Below are 23362 nucleotides of genomic sequence, written 5' to 3'. Positions count from 1 at the left end.
ATAATTATATTAAAATAATAAATTAATTAAGTTGGGCAATGCTGTAATTTCAGCGAGTACCGACCGACTATCAAACTTTTAACGTTTTGTCAATTATAATATAGTAGAGTATAAATAGATTGATAGATAATCGGTATATATTAAAAATAATTGTCCATAATATTTTCAAAGAAAGATTTATTTTATTTGGAAAAAATAAAAAAATAACATGTTTTACTTAAAAAAGAGTATAGATTAAAAGAATTTTCTAAAAATAATTGATCATTCTTTTGCATTTCCACAATCAACTTCTTTAGATCTTCGTCACTTAATTGGATAATGGGACTCTTCTACAAACGAGATAATCTCCTTCGTTATTTTTCAATTTCCAAATCGTCGCGACAGATCTCGCTATGAGTACGTCCTGAGCGATGTGCGTGTGGGATTATCTTTCATTATTGATTTGGCTCCGATTAAATCCGTTGTCCATCATCTGGGATTTCCACAATCGGAGCATCCTCAGTGTATTGCAAGCGACGGGGTGTTATCCCCTAAACGCGTCTGTCATGGGATACATGACCTTACCTTGTTTTGATCTTCATAACTTTCCTTAGATTTTCCTTGAGTAGAAGCTCTCTTGGAGCGATGCTTGTGAGAATAACATTCATCCTTCTTCTTCTCACTTTTTTCCATAGAGCTTAGTTTTTCTCCAAAGCGATTTAGCATATCACCCATGTGATAGAATTGTTCCATTACATCAAGGTTAATGATGAGTATCGGTGGCGTTCCGCTAACTAGCGAAGTTTCATGCATATCATAGCATCCATCTTCAAGTTGATCTTGATTATAGCGTCCATCTTCATATTGCTTGAAGCATCCATCTTCGTGTTACTTGAAGCGTCCATCTTTGTGTTAATTTTGATTATAGCGTCCATCTTCATGTTGATTGAAGCATCCATCTTTGTGTTGCTTGAAGTGTCCATCTTCATGTTGATCTTGCGTGTAGTGTCCATCTTCAGAGTTGTAGCCGTTGTTGTGAGAGTTTCCACCATTGTTAGACATCTTTTCCTCCTAAGATTCGATTCAAGCCCCTTATTCTAGCACTAATTTGTTAACGGATGAATTTGGTTAACAAAAATTTGAGGTTCGCGACCGGAATCAAAATCTGCAGCGATGGTCAGTGATCAGAAAAATTATCGGAGTGCGTTAATTTGTGCTTAAGAAACGGCTGAGATTGTTAGGGTTTGTGTTTGCCTTCTCAGAGCTCGCAAACACGTCCCCTCATAATGTGCCTAAGTACCTCTTTTTATAAGAATCAAGCCGGACGTAGTTTTTTTGGAAACAAGAAACCTAGATGGACTTGGCTTCTCATTCTGCGCCCCAATAGGAGTTGTCGAACCCACTTCCTATTATAACTTGAACATTGATTTGCTTTAGGGGTGCCCGACAATATGGCCTAGTCACATCCAAGACTGGGTTACGACTTCGGGACTTCACGGACAAGGAAACTCCCCGGCCAATGGATATTCCCAACCGCTACTTCCGTCGATCGTAACCGCAAATATAGCCATGACTTACCGCAAATGCCAAAGCGCATCCTTGCACCCCAATGAGGATAACCCACCATACTACAGGACAAGTGATCCCAACCATGGAAGTGCAAAGTGCGAGATAACCCCAGAGTCTCCCGTTTAGGACAACCCACCGAATACGAAGACAGGGCTCCCAAATCATACATTAGATGTTTATGACCGTTCCTCTACAAGGATAACACGCAAAACTACCAGTACGACGCCTTCGACATATTTTCCGAGACAACGGGCTCCCGGAAAGCCCTTGGGCAAGCCCTAAGAAGGGCTTGGAGTCCTCCGGAGTCCTCTTCCATGCCTTGGAGAGCTCCCCCGGGGCTCCTCTTCTTCTCTTGTGTGATTCTTATGCTGTGTTTACTTTCCAGTTTAGTTGTGGGAGCAAAATCCTCACTAATTCTTCCTTGTCATCTCATTTGTATTGCGGAGCGGCCACCCCGTGCGGCCATATAGCATGGGACGCCCCCTAGGAGGGTTCAGAGATATTTTCGCGGAGCCCGGATCATTCTTCGTTTCTTGATTGTTTCACTTTTTCTCCCATGACTTAAAATTATCCTTTATAAATCCTCATTAATATTTGTTCTTTGTCGTCATCTTCTACTATAACGACCGTCGTGGTATCGTCGTCGTAGCGGTCGTCGCGCACTTCCTCCACAATGATCGTTGTAATCTCCTGTTGTGATGGTCGTCGTAAACCTTCATATAGAACCTCACCTATCGTCGTCATAACTTCTCGTCGTCAATAGTCGTCGTAAGCGACTCCCTATAGGGGGCGCCTTAGGCTCCGGAGACGGGTTCTCCGGAGGTCGTCCGTCTTCATCATTGGCGGTGACCCGACCCATTTACTTAAAGATCTGATAAAATACTTATGATGATTTTATGGTATAACAACAACTATCGACATTTGTTTTTTTCCTTAAATTTTAGTAACTTTTGTCATTGCAACATGAGAGACTCTGAACTACTTAATGAATTGTTTGTGTTTCGCTATTAGCACGATAAGCCCGAAAAGAAAAATGAATGGTGTGAAGCACCGTTCTTCTTAAGGGCAATGGCGGATTCACGTAGAGTCCCGTGGGGATACGTGCATCACGGATTCAAAAATTAATATTTTTAATAAAATTTTAAGGTATAAATATTTATATTTTTTAAAGTGTACCCTCTGAAAAAGTTGAAGTGCCCCTATAAATCTAGCAATCTTTCCTAATTTGAGTCGTATATAGTTTTATTTATAATGATATGATCATAAATCGGTAGATATGGTAGATACAATTACATGAGTAATGGTAATATAAATGGAACAAAATATCCAAGGCCATTAGGCGAGGGGAGTACCCCTATGTTTTTAGCCATTACCAAGATCATGGTCCATACATTACTCAAGCTATGATTGAAGATTCTGCACGAGATGATGTATCACTTATAATGACAAAGACAAAACAAAAGGAGATAAATGTAAGAGAAGAATTATTACATGGAATGGTCCTGTGGGGAATGAAGAAAACGCGAGGAAGAGAGCCATAGGAGATCCTTTATGAAAAGAGAGAAGCGTATAATGAACAACAAATTATTGGAAAGAATGCATGGTGCTTGGTATGGGTCACTGAAAACCCTGAAATATGAAGTTGCATTAGGTAAAAGTTAAAAATTTGTGTAAATTTGAAATTAGTTATGAAACTAGTATTGAAGTGTAATTTTTCATTTAAAATCAAAAAATACTTTTTGGTACTACATTATACAATACCTAAAGCTATTTTGTATTTAGTATATTGAATTTGCTTTACAGTTTTTCTAAATATATTCTTAAATCCAAATACGAGGAATTAGATTTAAAAGTGCACTTGGCCTCTTTATATCACTAATAAATCACCTTTCTATAACCACTAATCATTCCTTATATGATTTTTATCAATAAAAAAATCATTTCTCTCTTCTTTATACTTCTTTTTTATGTCTTTCAAATTTATTTTTAAAATAATAAGAAGTATAAGAATCGTTGTTGAAATTAAAATGTAAAATGACATCCTAAATCACTAGGACTTAATATTTTATAATATTTTTAAAGAATCAATTAAAACTTCGTTGGACTCGCTCTAAAGCCCAATAAACAAATTTTGACATAATATAATTGTGCACTTCTATCTTCATCATTAGGTAAAATAGATGCATATATTTTTTCGATATAATATATATGCATCCGAAACAAATGTAAGTTAATTGTTGTCCTATTAGTTGCTAGTTGCTACTCTAATGCAACAGATTTTGGACTTTAAAAAAAATCATAGTCTATCTTTTTGTGCGTTTAAACCTCAAGTAAGGACGACAACAGTTTTTGAACTTGTAACTTTTTACCTACAACATCGGAAATAGTTGATACAAATTCTAAGAACATGATTGACTCCCGTGATTTCATGTTTTTTTGTCATTAGCAAGTGATTTCATTTAACACACGGTTAAATATCAAACTGATCACTCAACTAAAAATCATATATCAGTTTAATCATCAAATTTAACGGGTAATCATTTGAATCACTAAAATCATAATAAATATGAAACAGATCCTTCAAAATATGTGTTCGAGAATAAAAAATTATTTTATGGAATTTTATATATTTTTCTTGAATCCTATTACAATCAAATAAAATATATGAATTTTCGTATTTTATATAATATAGTAAGATTTTTAAAAATTTATCAACTATTTATTTTTAATTTTGTAGTCATTTTATTTATTTAAATAAAAATAATAAGTAGATAAATTTTAGAAAAAACTCACAAAATAATTTAAAATACTATGAATTCATAACTTTTCATTTGGTTGTAATAGAATTTAAGAAAAATGTTTAGAACTCCATAAAATAAATTTTAATTTTCGAACACATATTTTAATGTATTTGTTTGATATTTATTATAACTTTAGTGATTCAAATGATACTCCATTGAGTTTGATAATTAAAGTGATATATGACCTTCAGTTGATAATATTTAACTCTCTAACAAACACTCCGCCAAAACTCAATGCGTTGACAAAATAGATGACATGGTGGAGTAGTCTAAAAATCATATTGTGGGGCTTAATTATGATAAAAAAAAAAATTCAAGTTAGATATTACTCGTTCTGGTACATAATATAAGTCGTTTGATTTTTTTTACACATCTCAATATGCTTTGAATGTATAGCTAAAATGATATTTTTTAATTATTTTTTTTAAATTATAATATATATGTTAAGTTTTAATTCAAAAAAAAATTAATTTAAAATATATTGTGCGTAAATATATAAAATGGTGACAGTTACGGATATTTATAGAATATGAAGATTTTTTATTTTTCTAGGCTATACAACCTCGTGAATGTTTAATTATTGATACTCCCTCTGTCCCTCCCATTTGTTTACACTTTCCTTTTTGGGATATCCTTTCCAATTGTTTACATTTCAAAATTTTCCAAAAATAATAAAGTTTTTATAATTTTTAAATTAACTACACCCACTACTTTCCTCCACTATACCCACTTTATACATATAATATTAATCGGTCCCACTACTTTACTTACTTTTTCAACTTTTCACCACTACTTTATCATTTTTCTTAAACTCCGCGCCCCACCCAAATGTAAACATTTGGGAGGGACGGAGGGAGTATAAATTAATTTCAATCTTAGATGTAACAGAGAGTTATTGAGTAATGACATTGACAATTCACAACGTCTCGACAGTCACGTATTCTTCCTCCACCGGGCAGGGCCTTGAACTGATATGGCTTGAGTTGTCCTCGTGATCATCATTTTTCATTGTTGTTGCCTTGTTGGGAATAAATTTAAAATTATTGTGTTTCGAATTATAATTGTATAAAATTAAGAGGATTTATTAAAAATACTATTTTTTCTAAGATTTTTTACAATTTTACTATTTTCTAACCTTTTTTTTATAAAAATACCAAATCACCCAAAATCAAACGGACATGCAACTAGTTGAATCGATTTTTTTTGTTACATTTGAGGTTGTATGGAGATGCAGAAACTCGTCATGTTGAAATCGAGTTGCAGAAAACCGTATTTTTGAAATAAAAAATAACTTTTTCAAATAAAAAGGTATTTTTGCAAACAATTTTTAAAAAATGACAGTATATTTATAAAAATATTTTTAACCTCAAATATTTTTGAAAAATGCTCTAAAATCAATATAAATAGTTAAAAGTTATTACTCTTATTTATTATTGATGAAATAATATGCATGCAAATCAGTGTTATAAAAATCCCCGATTCAAGCCCGCAAGGGTTGACTTAGTTGGTTAGGTTATCTCCAACAGTTGTGATCCAAAAATTTAAATTTGGATCACCAACTGATCCAAATTTCTGACCAACTTCAACAGTGTGATCCAAATTATTTTTTACATATACTAATATATAAATATCATATTAAGTAATTTTATTTTAAATTTATCGTCTAATCATTATTAACAATTTATATAACATTTCATAATTAATTAAATCAAAAAAAAATAATACACATGAAAATATTAAAATTATGCACTTAATTAACGAAAAACACATTTATTGCAATAATTAACATACAAAATATTATTGATACACGCTAATTTTCCGAATTAGTATATTCTTTCCACAAATGTTCAATTAATGCATCTTTAAGTGCAATTTGTGCATCTTTGTGTTTTATTTTGTAAAGCGGTCTAGGAATTATTGAAATCAAGTATTTTCATCAATCACAATAGTCTCAACTTCTAACTTCTGGAATCAGCACTTATAAGTTCTGACTCTTCAATGTACTTCTATTTAAATTTTAATAAAATTATGTTTTCTCATTATTTTAAGTTTTAATTTAAAAATAAATTTTGTTAACTATTAATTATATTCTGTTATTAATTATATAATTAAAAAATCAAAAAATAATTTAAAATCTCATAAACTACAAATAACAAAATCATTTGGATCAGTACCGTTCACTGATCCAAATTTGGATCACCATTTGGATCATTTTGGAGAAGAATTTGGGTAATCTGCCCAAAATTTGGATTTTTGGATCACTGTCGGATTTGCCCTTAAAGAGGGAATAACTATACTCTTAGTCACGGGTTCGTATCCCACATGAGGAGAATTTATAATTATGCCTCCTGAGTCAGAGCGTTTTACCTTGGTTCACGTGATTTGCAGGCTATTGCATAAACCCGTAGAGTGCGCATCCGAAGGGTAGCGGCTGCGGGTTACCTACGGGAAAAAAATTCCCGATTCAACCGATTAATCCCGGATTAATTCCTTCCAAAATACCCAACCGATTTTATTTTTGAAATCCGATTAATCCTTACGAATTTTTCTCTATGAAATATATATGATTGTTTATTAAAATTAAAATACTATATTCATTTAAATATTAATAATTATAGAAATTATGATATAATAAATAAATATTTTTTAATAAATAACTAATATAATCATATTATTATGTTAAATATAATTTAATAGTATAACACATTCAACTGTAACTCTAGTTAATCTTTCCGATTAATCCCCAATTTTAATTAATCTCAAATCGATAGTTTGACTGATCTTACCCGTTTCCCTATTTTTACAACAAAACTTTATATTTTTATTTTTCGCCATGTTATATAGTTTAGGTTTAGTCCTAGTTCTACGGCGGTTAAAAGTAGAATGTGCACAGGTTAAATCAGTTATGTCAAAACTGATTGGACTTTGAAACTTTGAAGTGCAGTTTAAAAAAACACAACTAGATAAGCACGCACAGTGCAAACCTCAGCTACTGACTCACACTTCCAATTTAGACACAACAACCTTGTCTCTATCTCGCTTTACTATCCTTAAACCTCTAGCACTCTCGTTAAAATCGCCATACTTATTTGTACTATTGTCTTTAATTTAATCAATTCGATTCCATATTTTAAAATATTATCCAAATGATCATGTTTTATTATCAATTTAATTTAATTTAATTTAATTCAACTAGGTTCATCTACTACTTATAAATATTTGTAAGTGCAGTGTAGTTGAAGTTGTTAGCAATGGAAGTTGATCGAGTTCTGTGTTTCTTTGTGTTGATCATAAGTGTGTTTTTATTTGAGGTTGATTCGAAGTATATGATTTATGATACTAAGGCTAGGATTGTTGATGATAAGATCAATGTGCATCTTGTACCTCACACTCATGATGATGTTGGATGGTTGAAGACTGTTGATCAGTACTATGTCGGCTCGAATAATTCTATTCAGGTTTCGTAATTTCTGATTGTGTTTGTGTTTGTCTGTGATTGTTGGAATGTTTAGTTTAGTTTAGTTTGATTGTTTGATGTTTTTTTTGATGTGTAGGGAGCTTGTGTTCAGAATGTGCTTGATTCGTTGATTCCGGCTTTGCTTGCTGATGAGAATCGGAGGTTTATTTATGTCGAACAGGTGGGGGTTTGTTTGTTTTGATTAGTTAATTTTGATGTGTGTATGTAGATTGATTGAATTTTGGAGTTTTGGAATGATGTTTGATTTTTTGTTGATTGTTTTGTGATTTAGGCTTTTTTTCAGCGGTGGTGGAGGGATCAGAGTGAGAAGACTCAGACTATTGTTAAACGCCTCGTGGAGTCAGGTCAACTTGAATTAATGTATGCAAAACTTAATTCTTGATGTTATCCACAACAATGTGAAATGTAGTGTAGAAAGAAAAGTATTTAGCAGCCTTTGTTTTCATTTTATTTACTACAACTAAGAACTTAAAAGTTGTAATGTAGTTGATCTTATGACCCAAAGGCACTAGGTAGAACTGATTAGATTAATCGCATTCGATTTTGACTTTCTAAGTATTTGCATTTTAAAAAAAGCTCATGATTATAATCAATGATTTAATTGCTTACCAGCAAATTGACAAAGGCTTCCAATAGCTGAATAGCTTGCACTCCCATGTATACGATACAGTTAACTAAATTTAAAATATGAGCTAATAAACTATGTTTTGTTATATGAATTAACTTAGTTGTTTTTTGTGCGGTAGAAATGGAGGTATGTGTATGCATGATGAGGCAGCTCCACATTACATAGATATGATAGATCAGACAACGTTGGGCCACCGATTTGTTAAGCAGGTGTTCAATGTAACTCCGAGAATCGGGTGGCAAATTGACCCCTTTGGACATTCTGCGGTGCAGGCCTACCTGCTAGGAGCAGAGGTAAGGTCCTTGACATGTGTAATAACTTAAATGTTCTTTGTTTTCTTTCTTATGCATTTAAAATTGAAGAAGTGTGAGTAAACTGAAAAAATGGTTAGCCAACTAAGAAGTCCTTTTGCATTTGCTTTTCTGCAACACAATATAGCTGAATTCCCTTTGGATGTGTTAGGTTGGATTTGATTCTCTTTTCTTTGGGCGAATTGATTACCAAGACAGAACTAAGCGGAAAGCTGAGAAGAGTCTTGAGGTCATCTGGCAGGGATCTAAGAGTTTGCGCTCTTCTGCACAAGTAATGTGTTTATGCATTACTTGAATGCTCTGATTTGTAAAATTGCTTTGTGTCTAGAGATTGTTGAAACTAAGGACTCAGAAGTCATAAGGAATACTGTCATTGTGCTGAATACTTCTGATCTATTTTTTTTTCTTTTAGATCTTTGCCGGTGCATTTCCTGAAAATTACGAACCCCCAAGTGGTTTTTACTTCGAAGTCAATGATGATTCTCCCGTAGTCCAGGTAAATTCTTTGGTGACAGAATTTTCATAGGCTTTTAAGTTTTGCTTGGATTTTCAAGGATGTAACAACTACTTTTGAATTGAAGGATGACATGAGTTTGTTTGACTACAACGTCCAAGATCGTGTTAATGATTTTGTAGCTGCTGCCTTAACACAGGTAACCTGAGTCTAGTTACTTGACTCTCCGCACACCAAATTTGTTAACGCTTCTCATTTACATATTTACATATGGATGTTAGGTATATTCTTTAACAATCTACCTTGAGAAAATGACAACAGTTGTGAAATTATTAGTACTATTAAAACACACAAATATATAAAGAATCATCATATAAAGTATGAACATGGAAACTGACCGCCTAATCTGAAATTTAAATAGCATATATTTGGCACCATATAGTTGGCAGACCTTAGCATCCAAAGACACCATGTGAAATTCAGGTTGATTTCTATCTTTTTTTAACTATAAATCTAGTGATGCTAACAGATTTAAATTCTTTTAACTTCTCTATATCAGGCTAACATTACTCGGACAAATCATATCATGTGGACCATGGGGACAGACTTCAAGTATCAGTATGCTCAGACATGGTTCCGGAACATGGACAAGCTTATTCATTATGTCAATCAAGTTAGTTATTATCCAGAAAATATCATAGTTTCTTTGGAGTTAAAGTTGTTCGATTTTGTGATCTATATATCCGCGGTCTTTAGTGATTAATTGGTTGTCTAGGCAGTTGGCACAGTATGTTAAAGATAGTTTCTAAAATATTGGCAATCCGATTGACTAGAGTCACACTAATATTGACCTGCATCACATGCTCTTGTAGCATATTTTTGTTGTTGTCTAAACAGCAACATTTCAGTAAATTCGCTACGGAGACCAATAATGTCTTAATTTGGTAACTGGGCTGGTAGATAACTGCGCCAGACATCCTAACCTTATATGCTTATATGGCCAGGGTTCTTTTATGAGACCAATAACATTTTCCTTGTAATATGAGATTTCGCTTGATGCATGTAGGATGGCCGTGTCAATGCTCTATATTCAACACCATCCTTCTACACTGATGCCAAATATGCTGTAAACGCATTGTGGCCGCTCAAAACAGATGACTTCTTCCCGTGAGTATAAAATTAAAATGAGACGGTATTGTAGTTATATAATACACGCTTAACTGATTTTCTAATATACGCGCGCACACACACACATACTCACTAATTCATACCATCATCAGATATGCAGATCGTGTAAATGCCTACTGGACCGGATATTTTACTAGTAGGCCTGCTCTCAAAGGCTATGTGAGATTCTTAAGTGGGTACTATCTGGTAGGTGTGCAATTTTAGTAGTGATTTGATTATTTGATAAGTGCATTGCTTTCCTCTAGTTACATAAATTTTTAACTAAAATGTAGTACAAATTAATTAATAGGCAGCAAGGCAGTTAGAACATTTTAAGGGAAGAAGTCAGGCAGGCCCTACAACTGACAGTTTGGCTGATGCTTTGGCAATTGCGCAACATCATGATGCAGTTAGTGGTACTTCGCAGCAGCATGTGGCTAATGATTATGCAAAGAGGCTATCCATAGGATACAAAGAGGTGAGCATTTAACTAAATATCTAGGATACAAAGAGGCGAGCATTTAAGTAAATATTTAGATTGCTAGACATGTAGTTGGGTCGTCTGCCTGTTTTACTTACAAGCTATGGTCAACATTAATTCAGATTTTTTGCAGGCTGAAGATGTTGTTGCAACTGCACTAGCTGGTATGGTAGAATCAACATCAAAATCTTCACGTGGAAGTCCAGCAACCAAGTTTCAGCAGGCAAATGATTGTGATATATTAATTGTGCATTTTGGAATGCATTAAGATTGAATTTATAACATATAAACATGTATGGCCTGAAGATCCAGAAAGTACACATGCATAGTTCCGAGGTTCCGATAGAAAGTATGATTTAGTTCACTTGCATCAGGTCCCACATATTATCTTTCAATATTTCAATCCTACTTCATTGTTTGAAATCCTAATATTAGGATTCCATATAATATGAAGAAAACTATGTATATCTGACTACTTTAATTTGTATCAATATTTTTATTATTTATACATCACCTCTCCTGCATACTGTGGAACATTTCTAACATTTAATGTTCATTCATGTCTGGCTTCTTAATTGCTATCCCTGATTTGAAGTTTATTTTGTGCTGAATTTTGCTAATGAGCATGGTACGACTTACCCATATATACTCTAATTATCTTCATTTGCCCACCTTCAGTGTCCGCTTTTGAACATTAGTTATTGTCCACCAACAGAAGTTGACTTATCATCCGGGAAGAAATTGGTGAGGAAAATATTGGATATTTGTGTGCACCTACATACTTGCACTGTTAATTTACACCAGGTTTTAACAACTTATTCTACTCCATTTAGATTATTAATGATGACATCTCTTCCATAGGTCGTTGTTGTCTACAATTCTCTGGGGTGGAAAAAAACGGATGTTGTACAGATTCCTGTAAGTAATTCTGTTATGCATTCATCATGTTTCCTGCTAAGTGCTGCCCAGAGGAGTGCTGGGCATTTGACTAGTCACATGTGATTAATAAAACTCAAACCTTCCTTGCAGAAAAAAAGAATCAATTTCATTTTATGCTAAAATATAATATCCTGTATTTACTTGCCACCACTTGCAGAAAAGATTATAGACTTCTTTATTTGTGTACTTCAGAAGATTGAATGCATAAATGTTCTTTAGTAACAAATCCATCACATTTAAGATATATGTCTAACAAGATTTATGCTGTTTGGGATATGACTACAATCCTAGAGCATGACATCCTAAAAAATTAAGTTTGTTGATGCTAAACGTATAAAAAGTTGAACAGAATTTAAGGAATAGAAACTGTATGTGCTATAACTAATTTCTATGAAGTTAAAGATTACAAACTATTATTCTGTATACACGACTATCATTTGGTGCGTCTAAATATTTGGTGAATATCTTCTGGGATTTGCAAACTTTGTAACTCATCTTGCATCATATTTGTAACAGGTTATAAACAAGAGGGTTGCAGTTTTAGATTCTAATGGCAATAGTGTTGAATCACAAATTGTTCCTATTGCTAGTGTTTCCATTGGTATCAGGAACTTCTATACTAAAGCGCATATGGGTAAATCTCCAAGTGCTACCCCCAAATATTGGCTTGCATTTACAGCATCTGTTCCACCTCTTGGATTTAAAACCTATGTTGTCTCAACTACCAAACGGGCAGGTTAACAATCTAAATTTCAAAGCTAAATTCTTTTCAGGATATTTTTTTTAAGTTATTAGCTCATTTTCCATTATGCAAAGAAACACTAGAGTTTACTTGCTCGGCTTTACAGATGTAGCTGCTTCTTTGGTGACGCGAAAATCATACAAATCATTTCAGAATGAAAGTGACACAATAGAAGTTGGGCCAGGAAATTTGAAGCTTCTGTATTCAGCAAATGAAGGCAAGCTTACTCATTATGTTAATAATGAAAGCAAGGTTTGTTACTTCGCTGACTCCTTGTCCCGTGTTTATTATATTGGATCCCTTCTATTTTAAGTTTTGACTTAAATTTAATTCCATATCATAATAATACGAGCATTGATTCAGTACTTAAAATACCCTCTTTGATAGTACTTTTTTTATCGGGAGGATGCTCAATTGCTTATTTACATCTAAGAAGATACTTTATTTTTAAATTGACAGATCAAAGCCTCTGTAGAGCAATCATTCGTGTACTATAATGGAGTTACTGAGGATTCACAGGTATGAACCACGTGTTTTTTAAAGTTGACGTTACTGAACAGTTTATTCACTATCTTAAAATAGTAATTGCTTTTAAGTTGACATGGTTTTACTGTTCTCTAAAGTTTGTTCATGAAAATTAACGGGTTATCCTTATATTTATTTGCTGAAGTCTGATGGAGCATATGTTTTCCGTCCAAATAGTTCATTTCCAATCGGTTCTAAAGGACAGGTATAGAATCATTAATTGTTTAATACATAATCCATTGCTTGCAAATTGAGTATACTTGTCAACTGAGGTCTCTTTTGCTGAAAACAGACTCCTATAGAAGTTTTTCGTGGACGTCTGTATGATGAAGTTCATCAAAGCATCAACCCGTGGATACATCAGGTGAATTACTGTTTCATATGTAGTTTTCTAAGAACTTTTCTCAACTTTTATTGGCAATCACGACGTGCTTTATAAGATCTGAAGTAGACTAGAGCATACCATTTAATGTTTGAAGAGCAGTGTTTCCATTATATAGGATTGTTTACGCTCATCACCTGTCATATATTATGCAACAGAATATGTAAAATGCAATATAGATGACATTTAGTATTTTAATTATAGAGATTTCAACTATTTTTAGTAGAACAGTCCAGAAAAGTGAGCCATGTGTATATATTATAAAGTTTGAGAAGGCACAAAAGTGTGCTGTGTGTCTCTTGGTCTATAATAGGTGGCAAAAAAATTTTCTTCACAGAAATTCCATAATCTGCCAATCGATTTGCTCAGTCTTTACTGTTTTAGTTATAGATTGTACCCGAGCTGAAACTATATTACATTTATGAATTTTTGGTACACATCTGCTTTGATTGTGTTTATCAACATTAAATTTTATAATCTTCAGATTACAAGGGTGTACAAGGATAAGGAACATGCTGAAGTTGAATTTAAAGTAAGCCACTTTCTTCCTACTTCTAATTCTTATGTTTGAGCTACTTTTATTAACAAATGACAATATTTTGAATTTCAGGTTGGCCCAATACCCATTGATGATGGAGTCGGGAAAGATGTTGTAACTAAGATTACAACCACTACGAAAAGCAATAAAATATTTTACACAGATTCAAATGGACGTGATTTCCTTCAAAGAGTATGTCACGCACATATGTAATACTTTCTTAATTACCAATAAACGTAAAGATAATAGTCCCCCCTCCCACAGACACACACGATAATCATCTTCTAGTCGTATACCAAAGTCAGCATGTTTATAGAACCACCATTCAACCATCAGAAAAGATTGAATTGACATATGTATATTTTGTTTGTTGCAGATTCGAGATTTTAGAGAGGACTGGAACCTAGAAGTGAACCAACCTGTTGCTGGAAATTATTATCCTGTATGTCTGTACAAGAATGAACTATCAATCTTTCCGAGAAATTAAGTGATGTCTTTGACTAGGTTGAATAACAAATCATAGAGTTATGATGTGCAATGGATAATGATTGAAACATATCAGTACTGGCCTGGGAAAGATGATGAAAAGACTGGTGTCGCCCTATTAAATCTTGTGGTAATTTATCATCAATTAGATTAATAAACAACAGTTTTCAAAAGCATCGCCTCAGCTTAATGCATAAGGTGCATTTGTTACACTTGATTTGGTAATAATCATTTCAGTTGACTTGTACTAACTACAGAAAGGTTTTGATGTCTTAACACGTAATTTTATAAGCAGGGAAATGATTCTTATTTTTTAGATCGAGTCTTTGTCCCTTCTCTGTTGACTATTAGCTAGCACTCTCTGCCACTAGTTCAATTAGTTAGAGCAGTAGTTATCTTTTTACAAGTTGAATATCATAGCGATAGAGGCTAGCCTTATATTCTCTCTTTCTGGCACTTGGCAGCGTCAATATATTAGAGCATGTCTAGGAGACCCTTTGGAAGATGATATCGTCAACTAGAAATTAATTACCTCATTTATAACTTGATTTAAGGTCTTTAGTTGTAGTCCTAGTTGTGGAATTATATGGCTCACCGGTTAATAAATTACTTGGGATTCACAATGTAAATACCTTCTTCGTTGGCAGATTAATCTCGGTATGTACTTGAAAGATGATAGCAGCGAAGTTTCGGTTTTGGTCGATAGATCGGTGGGGGGTTCCAGCATTATTGATGGGCAAATGGAGCTGATGCTCCACAGGTAAATGCTCCTCTACCCCGCTACTCATGGCTTATTTTCTCTTGACTGTTGGTATATAAAATCATCGAAGTAGAAATTTATGTAATCGGAGAAGTGGCAATCTCAAATTATAGGAGATTACTTAAAGATGATGGTAGAGGTGTTGCAGAGGCACTAAATGAGACAGTTTGTGTTTCTGACAAGTGCGCCGGGTTAACTGTAAGTCACTTTCTGGTTGATGCTTTCTTTCTAATTTTTTGATGACCGGGCAATACATTTTTCCAGCCGTATATGTCGGGTTTTCTACTTATATCATTTGGTCTGCTATTAGTAGTCTTCTAATATATATGCTTTTCTTTTAATTTGGCTGTAATTGATTTCATTTACAGTGTTTTTTATAAGTTCACATCCATAATTGCAGATACAAGGTAAGTATTATCTTAGAATTGATCCCCTTGGTGAGGGAGCTAAGTGGCGTCGAACTTATGGGCAGGAGATATATTCTCCATTTTTATTAGCTTTCACTGAACAGGTGAGATACATATAAATATATCATGTTCTCCTTTTTGCAAATAGCTATGCAATTAATTGATGATTCACATGTATGCAGGATGGAGAAAAATGGACTAACTTTGAAGTGCCATCATTTTTGTATATGGATTCTTCATACAGTCTCCCTGACAATGTTGCAATGCTAACCCTCCAGGTAAACATTCAGAGGAGTACTGAGCAGCTGCGATTTGGTTTGTTTATCACTGATTAGATTATTCTGAAGTCTACATCTTATCTGAAATTTTAGGAGCTTGAAGATGGTAGCGTGCTTCTTCGGCTGGCACATTTATATGAGGTTGTGCTTCTTTTAAAACTTCACTTTTAAAAAGTCGTTTAAAAAAAAATTCTACCTTTGGTGATTCCTTGTTGCAAATAAATTTCCACTTAAGGCACATGACTCTAGTATGGCTCTGTAATTTGCAATAATAGGCTTACAGTTATTCTAATATCTAATTGGCATAAGAGGGCTTAAAGTCAATGATTAACTCCTAAGATGCCAATTATAGTATGTTAACTTTCTAGGTCCAAGTTTGATCAGGATGAATTTCTTCTCTGGATACCTATTTACTTTAAATTGCATCATATTAGTTTTTGTGGCCAGCAAAGCAAATTTATCATTAAATTTTACCATACTATTGTTCCATCAACATTCCACATATGTAATGGGATTACGCTGGATTACACTGTTAGAGATTTCTCTGAGCGTATATCTTCAGCCATATAGGAAGTTTCAAATAATTACGTTTATATGATATTATTTGAAATAGACGACATGTTATGCAGAGTCCAACTGTTTAATTATCTGCCATATATGATTTGGACAGACCCGTTGCCGCAAAAATCTATGTGTTGCTATTTAGGTAGTTTTCATGTTCTGCAAATATTATCTGTCTATAGGGTTTTTGTTGACCAATGTTAAGATAAAATTAATGTCGAACACATTTGTAGCCCTGTCCAGTTCAGAGCAGCAGTTGTACATCCAATTTATTGGTTTACAACTTTCCATTCTCAAACCCTTTTGACTTCTTTTTTTTTCTCTTGTAAATATAGATTGGAGAAGACAAGCTTCTATCCAACCTGGCAAACGTAGAACTGAAAAAAATATTCTCAAAAAGAAAGGTCAGAACAAATTCTTTAAAAGCTTCTGGATCTCTATTTTCCAGATACATGGCATTAAATAGGTTGAAATATTGACTCCTTCAATATATATGTTTAGATTCACAAAATTGCTGAGATGAGCTTATCTGCAAATCAAGAAAGAGAAGAAATGGAAAGAAAAAGATTAGTTTGGAAGGTTGAAGGCTCGCACCACGAACCAAAAGTATCGAGAGGTGGTCCAGTTGATCCTCTAAAGCTGGTAGTGGAACTTGCCCCAATGGAAATACGGACCTTTGTTATTAAGTTCGGATCTCAAGGATCTACAGCTTCATGGTAATAGTAGTTTCATTTTGTCCTGACAAGTATTAGAAAATATTTTGCAATGATCATCAATGGCATTTTTGTACAGACTGTGGTAGCTAGTGAATTGCAACAATGGTCGTCATCTTTGAAATCCATGCGGTTGCTGCTATGTCATTGACAAAAGAAGGGCACTGTATTTTTAATACCAATAATAGTGACCGATCTTCTGTCCCGTGTGCTGAAAATTGAAGCCCTTGGTAACTCAAAAAACTCAACTACACTAGACTAGACTGTAAACCTTGCTTGCATTTGCAACATTGTTAACAACTTTTCCCTCTCAACAATCGTTAACACGTTCATTAAGGTTTTTTTGTTGTCTTGGACTATTCAAATTTGAACAATAATGCATGCTCGTGCCTAGTCTAGCTTCTTATTGTCTGTTTGGTTGCTCGCGGAAATGAACTTGCCATTGTCGGAGAATCCTACAGGTCTAATAGTACAATCTTCTAGTTCTTCAAATTCCACAACCTCCTTGTCTCTAGACAATGTTTTGTCGTCTCTTAATGTCAACAAGAGGAAAAAAAGCATATGCAGAATTGCAGATCCAATAAAAGCTATTGCTTCTCCGTAGGCAAACATTGTTTTTTTGTTACTTAAACACATTCACGCACCCACCTTCTCTGATGAGGTTCAAATCTATGGTTATCTCGTAAAGGGAGCGAGTGAGATACATCTATACCAGGAGGTGGTGTTGGGTATAGGTAAACATGCATGTTGATCAATAATATCTCTTTGAGTAAATTCATTTACATAATTGATCATTCTGATGCTCTCATCAATCAAAACATAAGGGTCTAGTAAATCTTGGTGTATTCTTGTACACTGCATTGTGTTGTCATCCTCTTTCTAGCTAATAATTTTCAATAACAACCTGTTGTAAAAGATTATGACTGCGATAGGCCTCATTTCCTGACATCCAAAAAAATGGTAACTGTTGATCAATTTATGACCATGACAGTTCAATATTAGCAAACAAAATCGGCTGGAAAATATATGCAATTATAAAAGCTTTTAAAATTAAAACTACAGGAGAAAGAATCATATTAAAATATACTCCCTCAGTCTCACTGGATTGTTTACGTTATTTTTCGGCACACCTTTCAATGCTCGTTTAAAGTATAGTTCCATAATATTTTTTTTAATTTTTTTTTTGAATAAAAGTTTTATGTTTAAATTTTTATTCAAAAAAAAAAATAAAAAAAATATTATAAAACTATACTTTATAGAAGCCTCGAAATACGTGCCGAATAGTAACGTAAACAAGTATTAATCACATTTCATATCCTCTATATACTTGAATAAAAAAAAATAACATTTCACGTGATAGCAATATCACATAAATTCTTACAAGAGTCCTAAAGATTTCCCAAAATACCATAGAAATTCTTTTGAGAAAAATTACCTAACCCGTAACGGGACACACAAAAATATCAAAATAAAATATTAACATCCCAAGAAGATGGGCACATAACAATATTGATAACAAGATACTTAACAAAATTTCATCCAAAAAGAATTAAATTTTGATTTTATTGAGAAAAAAAAAGATAAATGAAAAAGCTTTTAATAAAAGTGTTTAAAATTGAAACTACAGGAGAATCAGATTAAAACATTTTGCGAATTAATTAAATCACATTTCATATCCTCTATATATGATGTGCTAATAATATTATTGTTATTAGACTATAGTTTTAGGAGATGATTTTCTTTACTTAATTAGTCTAACCCCTTCAAATGAGGTAGTTGTCTTATATTTATACCATGTCCCAAATGGGCTATTTACTACAAAGTGGGCTTCTTGGGCCTATTACAAGATATTATAATCTAATCTATTTTGGGCTCCTTCCAAGGTCCAACATTTGTCCCCCTCCCAGCTTTTAAACAACATCTTTAGATTTGTTCCTGGTTATCTTTTGACTTCCTGAAAAGTTCATTAGCAGGTGACAATAAACGGACAGAGAAAAAACAAAAGTAAAAAATAAGTAAACATTGAACCGAATTTTGATAACGAATTTTGTCCTTATTAGGTGTGTATTTTTGCCCATGATCGTATATATATATATATATATATATATATATTTATTTTTGTGTGTACTACTTTTTGTTTTGATTTTTGTTAACGTTGGCTGAAGGTGTCTCTTCGGCTACCCAGCCTTCTCAACAAAAGCGGCTCCAGCTCCCCGGAAATCCCCTGCGTGCCAGTTGATTCCTCTCTCTCTCTGTAAGTCTCCTTTCTTCCTCTTTTCTTCTTCCTTAAATTCATTTGTGTCCTGCATTGTCTCATAGTAGTAGACTGTCATTGTATCGTTCTTGGATCTATGGATCAGTCAAGTTCGTCGTCGGTGCCTGTCGAGTTTTCCCGCAACCCTGGTAAGAGGCCCTTAGATGAAGGGGACCAAGAATCGCCCCTTAATCTGGGTCACTTGGAGATTCCTGATTTAGAGCAATGCGGCTCTTTTGACTTTCTTGATCATGATGAATTCTTGAAGGGCGTTCCTGTAGGACCATTTCCCTCGCCGCCTTTGAGTCCCAGAACTGTAGAGAGTAGGAATAGGATAGTGCAGGAAAGTTTGCGGTTGGGAATGAGTGAATTTAGAGGGAAATCCAGTTTGAATTACTTAAGCCATTACATCACCAGGAACCCGCCGGTGGATAAGTTGAGGCAATACGTGGATCTGACAAATGGGTATCGGTATCGAGTACCGACGGCTGACGAGAGAGTCTGGATGATGCCAGAATATGGGATGCACGGGATACCGATGATTGCATTTCATTTCGGTCTTCGATTGCCTATGCATCCCTTCTTCTTGACGATGTTTGAGGCGATTGGTTGTGGAATAAGTCAACTAACACCGAACTCTATAGCACAGTTGAGTGGATTTGTGGCCTTGTGTTGCGATAAGGGGTTGGTACCGTCTTTCAAGCTTTTTTTCTCAATATATGTGGTCCGTTATCATGATGGGCAAGTCTATTTCGATTGTCCCTACAGGAGAGTTAAAATTGTTAGTGTTCGATCCTCGAACTCTGGGTATCATTCGAGGTGGTTGTATTTTGGGGGGCCCGATTTAGAATTTGTGAAGCTTTGCGGAAAAGTCAGTCAGTTGACGATTGATTATCTGAATAATTTGGAGAAATGCGATGATAATGAATTGAATGAATTTCAGGGATTGATGTCGGTCTACCCATCTGCAATTAGCAGACTTGAGTTTTTTAGAGATGCATGATTGTAAGGGGTTTGACCTCCCCTTTCCTTATTTTTCACTTCGCCTTTATCTTCTCTCCCTTTTTCTTTTGTTTAACGAGTGTTCTGACTTTTTCTTCTCTTCTCTCTTTTTTTGTTTAGTGGCTGGTGAATCTTTGCGGAAGATTTTGGATAGTGGGATAAGCAAAGAGATGGATAAAGCCATGATGTTGTTGCTTCAACGCGCTTCGAGGAAGAGTGTCGATGGGATGCAAGCCGGATCTTCGAGGGGTGGGCCATCCCCAGTTGGGCATTCTGTTTCTATCGAACTTATAGATGAGCAAGGTAACAAAGTGGTGGATGATGCCGAGAAGGTCGTTCCTGATCCTGTGATTGCCGACGTGAACCCTCTCAAGAGGAACCGTCGTGAGATAGAACAAGAAAACATTGGGGGAGATGATGCTGTTGAGAATGTTACTGTAGGTGGTGGAACCAACAAGACTATAACGTTTATTGGGAGTCGAGCCTTGATGACCAACACAATTGACCCTCGATCGAGGAAGGAGGTGGTGAGGGCGGAGATCCAGCCATCGGAACGTTGGACCGGAGGTTCGACGGTACCTCTACGAGTTTTTAAGTTATTTCAGCTTCCTCAAGACTCTGTCGCCTATACCGGTCGTCGTCGTGATGAGCTTGCTGATAGATGCAAGGGTCGAATTGGTCGGGTAAGTGTTTTGTATAGCAGTTTGTATTTTGGTTTAGTCTAGTTAGCTAGTTACTTTAGCTCTCCCTCTTTTTTTTTTTATATATTTGGATATGTCTTCTTGCAGTTTTTGTCTGATTTCATGCACGTCTTGGATGAATATCAATCTGATGATGGGAGTGAGGTTCGAAGCAAGTTGGAGGCCGAGGTGTCGGCGTTGAAGGGAGAGAAAAAGAGACTAGGATCTAGCTGTCTGGATTTGGAGAAGAAAGTGAGTGACTTGTCATCGACAAACACAACCCTGTTGAAGCGTGTTACGGAGTTGGAATCGTTGGAGAAATCATCAAACCAGAAGATATTTGAGCTCGAGGGTAGACTTCGAGATGTTGTATCGGAACGTGACGAGCTGAGGGTTAAGTGCGAAGGTTTAGGTCGACAAGTTGATGGAATGGATCAGTCCTATCAGTTGATTGTGAAAGAAAATGCTACTCTTAAGGCTGAAGTTGAGAAGGCTGTGGAGGATATCGCTAATGCTCTTGGGGATGGCTATGGGCGGTGTGTTGCCCGCATGAACAATGCAGGATTCGACACGTCGGGACATTCTTTCGAGGACTATATTCATGATCTTGCTGCCTCGCGACCTGATGATCCAGCTGGTGGTTCTTGAAGGCGGGGAATGCCCCGTGAGTGATGTATCTTTAAGTTTATTGTCAAAGACTTGTGTTTCCTTTTTGCTGTTGGCTACTTGTGTTCTTTATGTTTTATTTAAACCCTACAACGATCTGGTTTTTTTTGGGATTTTTTCTTGAAGTATTTTGTGCGGTAGATGAACGATCTTGTTTAAAAAACATCTGTATTTATGCTTTTTGTTCTTCGCTATCGCGTTAGTTTCCCATTTTTTGTTGTTTCGTATATCTGTTTTGAAATCGTTAAGAATGTGTTTAACAACTTCTATGTCGTCTAGTGTGCATCCCTGAGAGAATTGTGTTGTATTGTTTGCTTTGTGTAAATAAGCTCTTGGGAAGTTAAAATTGTTATAATTTGAAGTCCCTCGATGTGGTTTAGGTCTTAGCATGTCGACTGTCGTTGTTCGTCTTCTTAAAAGTACAAGCAAGATATCAAAATAACTTAAAGCCTTCGTAATTTAAATTCCCTCGATGGGGGTCTCATAACGACCCTCATTGCATCGAGGGTTGATTTTTGGTAAGTCCCTGGGGCTTTGAACTTTTAATCATTACATAGAGCATTAATCACTGATAAAAATTTTTGAGGTGGATACCATTCCAAGCATTTTTAATTGGTTGATCGTCGAGGTATGAGAGCTCGTAGGTTCCTGTGCTGACGACCTTCGACACCTTGTACGGGCCTTCCCATGTTGACTTGAATTTTCCTGAGATCGTCGGCTGCGACGCGGCGGAGTCTCGAAGGACAAGGTCTCCCACCTCAAATCGCCTATTTTTAACTTTCTTGTTGAAGTACCTTGCTGTCTTCTCTTGTTGAGTGATCATGTGAAGCCTAGATTCCTCTCTTATTTCTTCAAGTAAGTCATTGTGGAAACGTAATCCTTCAGCTGCGAGAAAGGGATCAAAGACCTCGATCCTGGGGGAAATCAAGCTAATCTCGACAGGCAAAACAGCATCGACACCGTACGCGAGACGGAAAGGAGTTTCTCCTGTTGCACTTCGAGGAGTTGTTCTGTAGGACCACAGCACATTTGGCAGTTCGTCGACCCAGCAGCGGGGGATTTCTTCAATTCTCTTCTTTAACCCTTGTAGGATGGTTCTATTTGTTACCTCTGCTAGTCCATTGGCTTGTGGATATGCCACTGATGCCTTGATGTGTTGGATTTTTAGTTCCTCTAAAGTTTTTTCAAATTGAGCCCCCACAAACTGCGTTCCATTATCTGAAACTAGGATTCGCGGAACTCCAAAGCGGAATACCACATATTCCATAAAGAATTCAATCATGTCTTTCTCTCTGATCTTTGAAAGTGGTTTCGCCTCGACCCATTTCGTAGCGTAATCCACCGCTACCACTATGTATTGGCACTGGTTCTTAGATTTTGGAAAGGGTCCTACGATATCGATGCCCCATTGGAAGAAAGGGCACGGTGCGAGGACCGAATTGAGATTGGTCGTGGGTCGGTGATCCACGTTCCCATGTAACTGGCATGCTTGGCATTTTCTGACATCTTCTTCGCAGTCTTTCCGAATTGTGGGCCAATATAAACCTTGCCTGATTATTTT

The 23362-nt window shown here is 35.2% G+C and overlaps 1 protein-coding gene across 1 annotated transcript; it reads left to right on the top strand.

Annotated features, from left to right (window-relative positions):
* The first annotated feature begins 7316 nt into the window (after window positions 1-7316).
* LOC141717419 (putative alpha-mannosidase At5g13980) lies at window positions 7317-17610 on the top strand. The gene is made up of 30 exons (XM_074519465.1): window positions 7317-7807; window positions 7904-7987; window positions 8099-8187; window positions 8574-8748; window positions 8918-9037; window positions 9179-9262; window positions 9348-9419; window positions 9780-9893; window positions 10287-10387; window positions 10501-10594; window positions 10698-10865; window positions 11002-11091; window positions 11547-11612; window positions 11730-11786; window positions 12324-12543; window positions 12656-12801; window positions 13009-13068; window positions 13220-13279; window positions 13367-13438; window positions 13941-13988; window positions 14067-14186; window positions 14371-14436; window positions 15128-15240; window positions 15354-15438; window positions 15641-15751; window positions 15830-15925; window positions 16019-16066; window positions 16822-16890; window positions 16988-17202; window positions 17279-17610. Coding segments are annotated over exons 1-30 (3051 nt in total). The 5' UTR covers window positions 7317-7600; the 3' UTR covers window positions 17280-17610.
* Window positions 17611-23362: the final 5752 nt, after the last annotated feature.

The sequence above is a fragment of the Apium graveolens genome, chromosome 4 (genome assembly GCF_009905375.1).
Source record: "Apium graveolens cultivar Ventura chromosome 4, ASM990537v1, whole genome shotgun sequence".
NCBI lineage: Eukaryota > Viridiplantae > Streptophyta > Magnoliopsida > Apiales > Apiaceae > Apium > Apium graveolens.
The sequence above is the reverse complement of the archived record's forward strand: the minus strand, read 5'-3'. Positions and strand labels throughout refer to the sequence as shown.

What these genes read in the sequence shown, in the direction of transcription:
- LOC141717419 (XM_074519465.1), top strand. Translation starts at nt 7,601, where the DNA reads ATGGAAGTTGATCGAGTTCTGTGTTTCTTTGTGTTGATCATAAGTGTG. An exon ending in CAGCAACCAAGTTTCAGCAG is followed by an intron (nt 11,092 to 11,546) that starts GCAAATGATTGT and finishes GCCCACCTTCAG; the next exon opens with TGTCCGCTTTTGAACATTAG. An exon ending in AAATATTCTCAAAAAGAAAG is followed by an intron (nt 16,891 to 16,987) that starts GTCAGAACAAAT and finishes ATATATGTTTAG; the next exon opens with ATTCACAAAATTGCTGAGAT.